This window comes from Pholcus phalangioides, unplaced genomic scaffold (genome assembly GCF_987345545.1).
Source record: "Pholcus phalangioides strain wild (caught in Gottingen) unplaced genomic scaffold, Ppha-v1.0 ptg000003l_1, whole genome shotgun sequence".
In the NCBI taxonomy this organism is placed as follows: domain Eukaryota; kingdom Metazoa; phylum Arthropoda; class Arachnida; order Araneae; family Pholcidae; genus Pholcus; species Pholcus phalangioides.
Genome location: NW_028301596.1, coordinates 19,939,246 through 19,953,321, shown reverse-complemented (window position 1 = coordinate 19,953,321; position 14,076 = coordinate 19,939,246). Strand labels below are relative to the sequence as shown.

The following is a 14,076-nucleotide window of genomic DNA, read 5'->3' as shown; positions in this document are numbered from 1 at the left end:
ACAAAACATCATCCCCTGGCTTTAGACCAGGAATCACTTAATCTTTTGTGCTCACACAAACATTTCATATCAATTAGACAAAGGTCAGAATCCCCCCACCCCTTTGCCAATGCAATCAAAGCCATACACCTTTATAGAATAATATTCAACATGTAATAATACAAAACAATAAGTCAGTTTAGAGAGATATAGATGGCTTTTTTCTCAGCCAGAGATATCAAGGAAACAGTTATTTTTCCAGATATTATGCTGAGGTGAGCTCGGAAAGAAAAGTCATCACGTCTCTGCCGGGACTTGAACCCAGGCCCTCTTGCATACCGGGCAAGCATGCTACCATCTACACCACTGGAGACACATGAATCTGCCTTCCTAATTTCACGCACTGTGTCGTGAGGCGCTGAAGTAGAGGCATTAGTAGCCTCTCTTAACTTCAGAAAATGGCCCCCGGGTGGGACGGTTTAGAGAGATATAGATGGCTTTTTTCTCAGCCAGAGATATCAAGGAAACAGTTATTTTTCCGGATATTATGCTGAGGTGAGCTCGGAAAGAAAAGTCATCACGTCTCCGCCGGGACTCGAACCCAGGCCCTCTTGCATACCGGGCAAGCATGCTACCATCTACACCACTGGAGACACATGAATCTGCCTTCCTAATTTCACGCACTGTGTCGTGAGGCGCTGAAGTAGAGGCATTAGTAGCCTCCCGGGTCCCACCCGGGGGCCATTTCCTGAAGTTAAGAGAGGCAGATTCATGTGTCTCCAGTGGTGTAGATGGTAGCATGCTTGCCCGGTGTGCAAGAGGGCCTGGGTTCGAGTCCCGGCGGAGACGTGATGACTTTTCTTTCCGAGCTCACCTCAGCATAATATCCGGAAAAATAACTGTTTCCTTAATAAGTCAGTTGTTTTCTCACATCCAAGCTCATAGACCCCTGAAAACCCCGAGCTCCATCAGTTCCAGATTAAGTACCACTGCTTCAGACTAAGTAAACATTAACAAAAATTGCCAGTGCAATGTTATTTATAATTGGAGAAGTGGCTGTGCTTAAGCTGTTTAAAAATATATTAGCATGTGCATATTTACACATTCTTTAATATATTTGAACATATTTATTAGGTTCAAAACTCAAAGGTTTCAAACTGAAATCTTTTAGCTTGTGAAACCTTTGAGTTCCACAAACTCAATCACAAAAACAAATTATATGATAAGAATGTTAGCCACAAAATCTATAATCAAAATATCTTCTAGCAAGATGAGAGTATGATGAAAATAATTATGGATTCATCTTAATAAAATTGTTTCTATTTTCCTAATTTTAAATTTTCAACAATATTTTTATTGAAATTGAATTTATGAAATAAATTATGAAATTTGTTACCTTGAGACAAATTGTAATTCATCTGAAGCAACAAATTTTTAAAATAATGGTTACTAATTTACCATTTTTTACTAATTTACCATTTTTTGACTATATAAAAAAGAAACCAGTGTATTTTTCTTTCTATTGCAATTTATGTCTGAAAATGGAAAAAAGAAAAGCCTAAAATTAAAGTCCATCTGAGATAGACAGGTTTAATTTGTAATTGTTATGTTATGTAGACAGGTTTAATTTACAATTGTTATGTTATGTAGACAGGTTTTTAATTTACAGTTGTCATGTTACGTAATATCTCAACATCAATAATTTCCATTTTAATCCAAATCAGATTGGTACAGAAGATCCTGCAATCTGTACAGCACAGTTAGATAGTATGCTAACAAGTCAAGAGGTACGTTTTTTTTTAATGGCTTATCTTGTGTGCATTAATTTATGAAAACAAAAGTAAGGGTGCCAGAATGTCTATACACTTTCTTTCTCTCTTCAGGCTGAATTGTTTGTAGCTTCCAAGTGTATGACCTCTTTATTATCTAGAAAAATTCTGTTGACACAATATTGTCCTGATGTCGATCCATCACTAGTAGAAGAAGCTTCAATCTTCGTCAAGAAGATGGAGAAATATTTTGCCAGCACTACAACACGATATTTGCAGTTGTTGCATAGATATGCTGAAGTAGCTACATTTCCTGAAAAATGTTGTGCACTTCTAAAATTTCTGGGCACTTTCAAAGAATCTTCAGTGACAGATTATGGTTCAACTCTTGAAGATGTGATGCGAGTCTATATGAACTCTCTGGTAATTGATAAATTACAGTGAAATCTTATTACGATGTTACTTAATATAACAATAAATCCGGCCCGTGGGCCAAGTATGGCCTGCCAAAGATTTCCATCTACCCTGCAAAAAATTTTCCAATAGAAAACTATCAATGCACACAACACCATAAATGCTTATACTAACCATAATATCCTTCATAAAAATATGGAAATCAGGATGCATATACGAGATATCTCCAATTATAAACCTAAAAAATTATTCAAATGCAAGTAAAGTCATCAATTATAGCCAAAAAAAAATTGTCAAAAGCAAATAAAGATGCCAATTACAGCCAGAAAAATTGTCAAATGTAAGTAAAGTTGCCAATCACAGCAAAAAAATTTTAATCACTAGTAACTAGTAAAGTTACTAATTATAGCCAAAAATACTGTCAGAGGTAAGTAAAGTTGCAGATTACATCCAACTAAATTGTCAAAGGCAATTCAAGTTTATAAAAAGCTTTTTGTACTTTGCCAATGTTGTTGTACTTACTATGTTGTAAATAAGTATCCCTAAAATTGCTGAAAAATTGCCAATGGGGGCAATGAAAATCAAAAGGCTACTGCACGTCACAATGGGTAAAAATGTAATTCACAAAAAAAAAATGTATATGTATGTTTGATAAATATGCAAGATGTATTCATCTTTTTAAGTAACTATAATTAATTGAGATGGTCATAATATAGTTTATAAGTCATGAGAATGATCTTAATTCTTAATTTTAAAAATTCAAGTAAGAGCCTCATTAAAAATTATGGAAAAAAACAAGACATTTTATAAATAAGTTGGTATGGCCAAAATTACTGGTGTCCCTTAAAACACGGGTCACATGGTCACCCTATGTATGCTAGTTTCTGAAGGGGTAGAAATAGCACATATCCAGCCCGTGGACTGAAAAGTTTGTGCACCCCTGCTCTGCAGCAATATTTACGTATACTAATGTATACAGGGTGGATTCGATCTATTCTGCCAAACGAAAGTGAGGGAGGGGGGGCAGTGATAGACGAGCCCAAGTGGATCATGAAACACCCCAGTCCTATCCCAAATCATTTTTGAGTTATGGTGGGTAATTGATTATGGAAAAAAATTGTCAAATCTGAAAAAAAAAGAATTCAAGTTTCTGAAAGACCTAAGCACACATTTGAAAAGAGCAGAAAAAATGCTATAAGGTGACACCTATTTCATTGAAATATCTGGATTTAATGGTGAGCTACCAGCACTGAAAGATTGGCAAAGTTCAAAATCAAATTGTCTTCAAAATTTTTAATCGCCAATTCTGCAAACACCCTTCTAGCTACAATCGGTCACATTTGCCAAAAACTTGTCCATTCCACCAGCTCCCGAAAGAGAATACAATAAAAAATATCGGTTTTCTGGTTCAGGAGAAATTTAGTCTTCTGTTTGCAATACATCACTTAAATCAGCATTTGTCTCGAAGTAGATATTCAACGAAAATATTCTGAATTGGCCGTTGCAGATTTTGGCGACAATTTTATTTTGCACAAAAAAATCCTATGAGGTGACACTACCTCTATCTACAGGATAACCGTATTGAATAACAAGAAGCAAGTGCTGAGAGATAAGTGAAGTGAAAAATTGAATTGTTGCCAAAACCTACTAAAATTACTTTGAAGAACACAGATTTCAGTGATGTATTGCAAACAAAGGACTAAATTTCTTCTATACTAAATGACCAATTTGGCTTATTCTAGGCTCATTCGAAAGCTAATCAAATGGACAAGTTTTTGGCAAATTTGACTGATTGTAGCTAGAAGGGTGTTTGCGAAAACATTGAAAAACATATTGGCAATTACAAATTTTTTAGACAATCCAATTTTGAACTTTGCCAATCTTTAAGTGCCTGTTGCTCACCATTAAATCCAAATATTTCAATGAAATCAGTGTCACCTTGTAGTATTTTTTCTGCGCTTTCCAAATATGTGCTTAGTTTGCATGCAGATCTCTCAGAAACTTCACAAATCTGGGTTTTTTCAGATTTCATGCATTTTTTTCCACAATCAATTATCGAACATAACTCGAAAGTGGTTCGAGATAAGACAGAGTTGGTAGCTTGTTTCATGATCCATTTGGGCTCATCTATCACCCCCTTTCGTTTGGCAGAATAAGTCAGATTCACCCTGTCTATTATGTATACTGTATTTTTTTCCATTTTTTTTATAACATCATAAAATTTAAATTTTTGTATACTTTTTCCTAGTTGAGTTTTTAGGCATTTGCTTCATAACAAGATTGACTTTTGCTATTATATATATATATTACTAGCTACACTCAGCGCTGCCAGGGTTTTCTTCAATTACTGAGAGGATTGAAAAAGTGACAAACCATTATAAAAGAATATATATATATATATATATATATAAACTATTATATATACTTCATAATACTGTGACAGCATTAAAGAAGTGACAAACCATTGTAAGGCCATATGCATGTCTGAAACGCATTGCTAGGGAACCACTGTAACCAATGTAAACATTCTGAAAGTGATTGCCTAGAAACCATTTTTGCCCGCAGTTTTTTGCCCATTTCGGGAATTTGCCCATCTCTGGCAAACTTTTAAAGTAGCCTATCATTCAAGTCGGGTCCCATTTGGTATCTATGCAAAATTTGGCGAGGATAGATCTAAAATTTTTTATTTGTATACAGATTACACACACACAGAGAAAATCAATTTTATATATATAGATTTCCATTTAATTTTAAATTTGTACCGCAGGTACTCTTTTATAGTAGATTATACAAGATGGAAACTTCAATATTTGTTCTCAGTAATAAATATTCTGACATCTCTAAATTTTTTATGCATCTTTCTTTATCTTTTAAAGGTAATGTGGATATCTACTATCGGCTATTCAGACATTTTATTCTCAGCCATGGAAGAAGGGCTTATGGCTATTGAAGGCATGGATATAGATTCATTTAAAAGTTTTCTGAATGCATGGGATAAAGTGAATTCTTTGTGGAATACTGTGCAAAATTCTCAGCAAGTTCAAAGAAACCATGTTATTAATGTTGTGAAGCTTTGGTTCAAGTATCTAACTCATGCAAAAAAACTGCACTTCTTCGCACGAGGATTGGAAACCCAATATAAAGCACTTTGCAGTGATGCAGGTGATTTAATAAACTTGGAAGAACATTTGGATTTGTTACAGGTATTTTATCAGATTTATGAACGTTATTTTGTGGCATTACTACAGTGAAATGGAATGTCAATAGACTGAAATAAAATGCTGTTTTATACAGATTTCTGTTTTATAAAGGTACAAATAAAGCACTAATCATTGAACAGACTATATTTTAATTCTGTTTAAGACAGATTTCTGTCTCATACAGTGTACGCCTTAGACAGGTTTCACTGTATATTATTTTGTGTTAGAATAATCATTTTAAGTAATAATCGTAATAAGTTTTAAAATAGTTAGCTAATGATTAAGAAAATACCTGTAAAATAAAGTCCATTCGAATTGGCTTTTATATAAATGGATCATTCTCATGAAATTGGCCTACACCGTGTCCTCCAGAAGTTTACATTGAATATATTTGACATTGAACTTTTTTTCATTCCATTTTATTTATGTTCCAGTTTCAGAAACGTCGCCACTCTGTTTTTAATTTTTTCATCAATAGATTTTTAAAATTTGCTTGAACAAATTTTCATTTGTTAAGAAAATGCCCTCTCTCTGTGCCTAGACCATTTTTTAAATTTTAAAATGGCAACTTTATTATAAAATAAAAATATATCTTTTTTTCAATAATATATATTTTTAGGACCAGTATACTTTCATGTTTCATCTTTTGTATAATTTTTAATATTTCTCATCAATAGTTTACAGCCAAATGAAAATTTCCCTCAGCTTTTTTTTTCCCATTCGTGATATTTAGAAAACATTGGTTCAAGTCCTACAACACCTATTGCCACCTATCAAATTTTGTGTTAAAAGGGTTGAGAAGAATAATGTAGCCATCACTTGCACTTCCTTTTAAATCAATTAAAATTGTAAATTACTTTATAAATTACATTTATTCAGAAAAAAAAGAGACGATCATCTTTATTAAATGGCCTCTTCCTGGCTACTTTTTTTGTGAGAAATGTATAATTGAAAATTATTTTCACTTTACCATGTGTTTTAGTTCAGAGACTTCTATTATTTCTGAAAAGCACATGTTTTCAACATGCTTAGTTTTTGATCAGTGTTCCAAAACATGTAAAAATGTCTTTCTCCTGGCATTAGGTTACCGGAAGAAAGGCTTGATAAGTTAGGGAGGATAGAAATGAAAAAAATTCAAATTCCTTGGTTGTATCAAGCTGCAGTACTGTTTCATCTAAAGGCTTTGGTTTGAGAGTGCATCTCATGCTTTAGCAAAACAGAGACAAATTAGAAATCTGTTTTCCCCATAAAACTGAAAAAAAGAGGGAGAAACACATAAAAATGCAATTGCCAAAAAATTGTCCAAGTTGAAAATGAGCTAAGTTGAAAATATATGGGACATGTTGCGATTGCCAGGCATAAATATCAAGTTAAGTGCTGAAACGGGTAAAATGCCTCGTGGGATTGACCTATCTCTTAACATGGTTCAATTTAAATTAATTTTTTTCACCATGAATTTTTAACAAACTTCATTGTTGACTATATTTCATTTATTAGCAGATAAGTAAGTGTCTCAGAATTTTTAGGTTGATATGCATATATGAAACTTTTTCATTTTTTGTCCAATTTCGTGATAATAACCTATATACAGGGTGACTCAAAACTCAACGTACAAACTTTTAGGGGAGGTAGAAAACACAAAAACAAAACAGAATCACATAGGAATATATGAGCGGAAACCCCAACCTGATCAGCTGGAGGATAAATGAAGATGCAAACATGACAAGCCCATAATGGGTGGTGAAATACTTAATTTAGCAGTACTTTACATGAGAACAGTACGTGTACATGTTTAGTACACAACAAATTTAGTTTCACAATAAGTGCTCAAAGTTATGCATGCTTCACAACGGATTGTCGAACCCTTTCAAAAATACACTGACATTTGCATCTGCGATGGAGATTTTTGCAACATGGATGGTAAGAACTTTGAGCACTTGTTGTGAAACTTAATGTGTACACGTCCCATCCTTGTGTAAAGCATTGGTAATAGATTCTTGGCTTGTCATTTCTTCATCTTCATTTATCCTCCAGCTGATCAGGTTGGGGTTTCCGGTCATATATTCCTATGTGATTCTGTTTTGTTTTTGTGTTTTTACCTCCCCTAAAAGTTTGTACGTTGAGTTTTGAATCACCCTGTATATATATATATATACTAGGGGGGCTCTGCCCCCCTGCCGCCTTTGGCGGCCAAACCCCCCCCCCTCCCCCACTTCTCTCCCGGACATATCTTGTTTATTTCGTCCCACTTCATCAGCGTGCTATGGAAAAGGGGAAAGGGACGTGTGAAAGCACCAGCCTACTGAAGAAGCGAATTTTAATGAAAATAATAATAAAGCAACAAAAAACAAATGAGATTCATCAAGTATCCCCAGAAAACTTCCCCATGGGGGTCCCCAGATTCAATTCGCTGAATTTCAGTGGGGCCCCACACTGGACATATCTTGGGCTACCGATGTGTTGCAAATTTTACAATGTTAAACCACAAAAATCAATGAGATACATTCAGGGGCCACCGAATTACAACCTGCCAACATTTCCATGAAGCCCTGACCTGCAAGCTTGTCGGACACCCCCCTGTGAGAATTTTTCATTTTTATCAATTTTACAACGAATAAAATCCAGGGCCCCACATCCAGTAGCGGGGACACAATACGCAGATTTTTAGTGGGGCCCCAGACTGGCTATATCTCGGGTTTCGGCTGTGGCAAATTCTACAACAGAAAAGAATGAGATTCATCCAGGGCCCCCAAAATGAAACCTGTAAACATGGGGCCCCCCGACTTGGAAGCTTGTCGGTCATCCCCCGGTGCGAGTGCCATGAAAAATTTTCATTTGTATTCGTTTTACCAACGAATAAAATCCAGGGCCCCAAAATGAAACCTGTAAACATGGGGCCCCCGACTTGGAAGCTTGTCGTTCATCCCCCGGTGCGAGTGCCATGAAAAATTTTCATTTGTATTCGTTTTACGAACGAATAAAATCCAGGGCCCCCAAACAATTACCCGGGACACCAATTCGCATACTTTTGGTGGGGCTCCAGACTGGCTTTATCTCGGGGTTCCGCTGTTGCAAATTCTACAACAGAGAAGAATGAGATTCATCCAGGGCCCCCAAAATGAAACCTGTAAACATGGGCCCCGACTTGGAAGCTTGTCGGTCATCCCCCGGAGCGAGTGCCATGAAAAATTTTCATTTGTATTCGTTTTACCAACGAATAAAATCCAGGGCCCCCAAAATGAAACCTGTAAACATAGGGCCCCCGACTTGGAAGCTTGTCGGTCATCCCCCGGAGCGAGTGCCATGAAAAATGTTCATTTGTATTCGTTTTACCAACGAGTAAAATCCAGGGCCCCCAACCAATTACCCGGGACACCAATTCGCATACTTTTGGTGGGGCCCCAGACTGGCTTTATCTCGGGCTTCCGCTGTTGCGAATTCTACAACAGAAAAGAATGAGATTCGTCCAGGGCCCCAAAATGAAACCTGTAAACATGGGGCCCCCGACTTGGAAGCTTGTCGGTCATCCCCCGGTGCGAGTGCTATGAAAAATTTTCATTTGTATTCGTTTTACCAACGAATAAAATCCAGGGCCCCAAAATGAAACCTGTAAACATGGGGCCCCCGACTTGGAAGCTTGTCGGTCATCCCCCGGTGCGAGTGCCATGAAAAATTTTCATTTGTATTCGTTTTACGAACGAATAAAATCCAGGGCCCCCAACCAATTACCCGGGACACCAATTCGCATACTTTTGGTGGGGCCCCAGACTGGCTTTATCTCGGGCTTCCGCTGTTGCGAATTCTACAACAGAAAAGAATGAGATTCGTCCAGGGCCCCAAAATGAAACCTGTAAACATGAGGCCCCCGACTTGGAAGCTTGTCGGTCATCCCCCGGAGCGAGTGCCATGAAAAATTTTCATTTGTATTCGTTTTACCAACGAATAAAATCCAGGGCCCCCAAAATGAAACCTGTAAACATGGGGCCCCCGACTTGGAAGCTTGTCGGTCATCCCCCGGAGCGAGTGCCATGAAAAATTTTCATTTGTATTCGTTTTACCAACGAATAAAATCCAGGGCCCCCAAAATGAAACCTGTAAACATGGGGCCCCCGACTTGGAAGCTTGTCGGTCATCCCCCGGAGCGAGTGCCATGAAAAATTTTCATTTGTATTCGTTTTACCAACGAATAAAATCCAGGGCCCCCAACCAATTACCCGGGACACCAATTCGCATACTTTTGGTGGGGCCCCAGACTGGCTTTATCTCGGGCTTCCGCTGTTGCGAATTCTACAACAGAAAAGAATGAGATTCGTCCAGGGCCCCAAAATGAAACCTGTAAACATGGGCCCCGACTTGGAAGCTTGTCGGCCATCCCATGGAGCGAGTACCATGAAAAATTTTCATTTGTATTCGTTTTACCAACGAATAAAATCCAGGACCCCCCAACCAATTACCCGGGACACCAATTCGCATACTTTTGGTGGGGCCCCAGACTGGATATATCTTTTGCTTCCGCTATCGAAATTTTTCAACGTTAAAGCAGCAAGAAAACAATGAGATCCATCAAGGGCCCCTGGAAATGAAAACTTTTTACTTATACGTGAAATCTTCCCCGGGTACCCCGACCCTGTGTTGGGAGCACTGCTGTTGTGTGTGTATATTACACATATATATACCTCTCGGCATGGACCTCCGGCATGGACCCCCCCCCCCACAAAGGAAGGGCTGACAGGGGCCACAACGATTCTTATCACTTTTTGATTTTTCACACTATAAATTAATCACAGAGGGGCCCCTGAAAAGCTGGTTTGGGGGCTCGAAATCTAAATTCCAGCCTATAAGGGCTCTGCTGTAGGATGTAGGAGCCTCTTGGTACATGCACATAACATGGTCCCGATATGTGAATATCGACCCAATATCGATATATGATATCATATCGATATATGAATATGAATGTACGATATATGAATGTGAATATCGATATATGAATCGAAACCGACTTCCGTAACAGATTTCCGTCACTCAAAAATTTCACCCACTTCCGTCACTCGGTTGCTTAGCAACAGGCCCTTTTCGAGTTTGTTTGTGATTTTATATTATAGAATAGATATACATACGTATCCAAGCAGAAATGTAACTTAGCAGAGTGAATAAAATTTGACTGTTCAAATAACATACCAATATCAGTGCCAAAGGCAGCTAGAATATATAGTGTGCTAAATTATTATAAAGATAGAATAAAATCGAAACAACAAATTTAGTTGTACACTACAAGCATCATTCCACAGAAATAGAAACTCCAAGATGAATTTTTCAAATTGAAAAGTAAATAGATTGATGGATTTGTTGATTTGAAAAAAAACAAAACAAAGCTATCTCTTGTTTCTTCTTCAGGGGGATACACCACAGAGAATAGCTGAAATTATACAAACGTTTCTGATAGTACCTTGGCTTTAAGCCTAAAAATGAGGTACTAGTTCCCGTACATTTGCAATGTATATATCAGAATTTAGTCATACAAAAAAACAATAAAATATACAAAGAAGAACATCACCACACATAAATGAGCGTAGATACAAATAAGCAATGCCGAAGTAAATGAGATAACTACTTTAAATTATTTACCAAACAGCACTGCATCCATATCTTGTGATGAACAGAACTTTCTGTGTAGAAGAGACATCACGTTGATTGTAAAGACTTTTCATACACAATGCATCATGGAAAATTCATCTTAGAGTTTCTAATAAACTCTTTCTTATCTAAATTTGTTGTTTCGATTTTATTCCATCTTTATTATATACATGTATACATATATATATATATATTCAAGTAGAAATATAACCTAGTTGAGTGAATTAAAAAAAAATTTACAAGTTTAAATATCAAACCAATATCAGCCCCAAAGGCAGCTGGAATATATAATGTGATAAAATATAATAAAAATGGGAGATTTCAAAAAAGTAACTTTTATAATATTATATAATAACTTTTATTATATACTTTGATGAATATTTCAAATTGAAAAACATTCACGAAATCGTTGAGCTGAATATGTAAATTTATCTCTGGGCTTGTCATCAGGGGTTCCCTTGTATATATTCAGCTCAATGATTTCCTCAATTTTTTTTCAATTTGAAATATTCATCTTCTATTTTTTAACTCTTGAATGCTTTTAACTTTTAACAAAAGGTTAAGTTACTTTTTTAAAATCTTCCATCTTTATATATATGACTAAATTAAATTTATTAAAGCTTATTTTTTATATAGCCAATACCTACCTTTTTTAAGACCATACCTACAAAGGGACATAGACTTGGTTGAAGGGGTGCAGAGAAGAGCTACGTGTGTTCTTATTGGCACACAGGGCTTGAGTTATGAAGAGAGACTTCATTTTTTGAATATGTTTACATTGGGTGAACGCAGGTGTTGAGGAGATATGATCGAAGTGTTCAAAATTTTCAATGGGATGGATCGGATGGACCATGAACTTTTAGCACACCACCAATCGACTGCTTTTACAAGGGGACACCAGTATCGATTGGTGAAGGACAATGTAAGGCTATGGTGTTGCAGGGAATTTTTCTCTAATAGGGTTGTTAATAAATAGAATAGCTTACCCCCAGAGGTAGTAAATTGTAACACAATTGACACATTTAAAAGGAAATACGATAAACATGCTGGGGTAAATCGAGAAGCTATCCATTCTTAGAATAAGACAACCATAAGTATTCTTTATGGGTGTTGTATAATATTTTATCATGTGTATATATTGTTTATAAGTTGTGTTAATTGCATTTTTAATTGGGTTGCTGTATTTTTGAAATATATGACAACCATATTTTTATGGGCATCTTTTTATCAGCCACCTCGTTGGGCATTTTGTCTGTTGTGGCGTTGTATTTGTATTTGTGTATCAAATTATTACATCACTGACAGTTTTTCTCTTTAAATTAGGATGCACTAGCTGAGTTTGATGGCTATAAAAACAAGAAGTCTGAGATAGATGCATCTTTACGAGAACTGTGTTCTTTCATCAACACTTCTTCAGCTAAATCGTTGCTTGAAGAAGTAGCTCAGGATAAACATAATATTAATAGATTCTACTGTTCATTAAAAGAAAGACAATCAAAAATTACAAATATTCAAAGCATATTGACTAAAGTGAAGAAACATTTCCATCATTGTGACATCATTTTAGCATCTGCTGAAAATGTTGTTGTGGAAAATGAAGCTGGGATACATTCGATAGAACCTGATGTTATCACAAAAATGTTAGCCATAATGAAGGTATGATCCTTTTTTTCCCTCGTTGATGGATTGATGTAGATTTGATTAAGTTAAATACATTTTTCATTTTAGACTAGAATTAAAAATTTATGTGGAAATCAACTTACCTCTTTCAATTATACTAGAGGTGCAAATGTTCTTAATATGCATGAATTCTCTCTCTTCACTATGAATATGATATGTTGCTTAAAAAAAGACAAAATAATGAACCAAAACAAAAAAAGAATTAGTTTTCATATTAAACTTATGAGTAATTGAAACTCAGATTTTCATTTAAAAAAATTCCTTTCCACATAAAAAGACAATAGAAGTAAATACTATTCCTTTATACTATATCAGCTCATTATTATCACTCACACGTATAAACATTAAAGAAGGAAAAACAACATAAAATGTTAGAAAATGTATGCATATACGAGGATTGTTAGAAAAGTAATAATAGATAACGTGTTGGCAGAAAAGTAATGTTATTTTGCATATGTTGGCAATGGACTTTCACCATGATCCTTCAGCTTTTCCCTCATGGTCTTTTTGTTATTGCTATGCCAAATCTGGCTTGAGTAGCAATAAGAGTTTACAATGGCCACAGTGATTTAGATAATCCCACTAATTGTGAAGTGTGGTCTGTCATACTTTTTCTCAAATGTGAGCATCTGACAAAATTACTCAGAAAGAAATTACCACCTTTTATGGGAACCAAATTAACAAAATGTGATGATGTGGAGCTGTAAATTCTCTGGAGGTAGAACTGATGTTCATGAATCCAAGCAGTAATCAGTAATGGGACCATATACAGACTTCATCCCTCCCCAGCATCCCAATTAATACTGCTGCATATTGCGAAACCTACAATGTGTTCAGCAGGTTATTCAAACCAAATGGGAAATAATGTTCACAAGTAATGTTCTCCTGTTTGGGCTCTTACAGCAAATGCCACCAATATAGTTTTCCAAAAGATTTAATTCAAAGTTTTGACCATGTAGCTTGGCTCTTGCGCTCAGTGACTTTCATTTGTTTCTTTAGCTAAAGAAACATCTAAGGAGACAGATTTCATGGAATAAAAATTGAAGTAACTGTGGTTTCAGCAGGTGCAAATCTATGGGGGGGGGGGGGGGGTGATTGGGTTAATCACCTCCCCCCAAGCGAAATGTGAATACAATAATATTGCATTTAATAAATCCATTGAAAATTACTTGTATCCAAATTTTTGATTAAATTACAAATTGAAAAAAGCTTCGACTAAAAAACTGTGGTGTTTTTTCAAAAAAGCCAAGACAGAGAAAAACCGTGATTGTCCAGGAAAATGCAGGACACATGGTCACCATATATACAAAGTTTTTTTTTTTTTAAACACGCACACACCTCTCCCAACAGCGATCTCTAGATGTGCTCCTGGATTTCAGTAGCTGTGGCAGATTCATATG

At 36.0% G+C, this 14,076-nt stretch overlaps 1 protein-coding gene and 1 non-coding gene across 4 annotated transcripts in view; one reads left to right on the top strand and one right to left on the bottom strand.

The window, feature by feature from the left end:
• Positions 1-14,076, top strand: part of Msp300 (Muscle-specific protein 300 kDa) — a 326,596-nt gene that overhangs the window by 286,574 nt on the left and 25,946 nt on the right. For all 3 annotated transcript variants that reach the window (XM_089245642.1, XM_089245623.1, XM_089245633.1), the window contains 4 exons: positions 1,704-1,766; positions 1,863-2,171; positions 5,039-5,365; positions 12,320-12,652. In XM_089245642.1, coding sequence (XP_089101768.1) covers positions 1,704-1,766; positions 1,863-2,171; positions 5,039-5,365; positions 12,320-12,652 — 1,032 coding nt within the window. The remainder of the gene's footprint in view (positions 1-1,703; positions 1,767-1,862; positions 2,172-5,038; positions 5,366-12,319; positions 12,653-14,076) is intronic.
• TRNAT-GGU (transfer RNA threonine (anticodon GGU)) lies at positions 560-633 on the bottom strand. The gene has a single exon. It is a non-coding gene; the product is annotated as a tRNA-Thr (tRNA).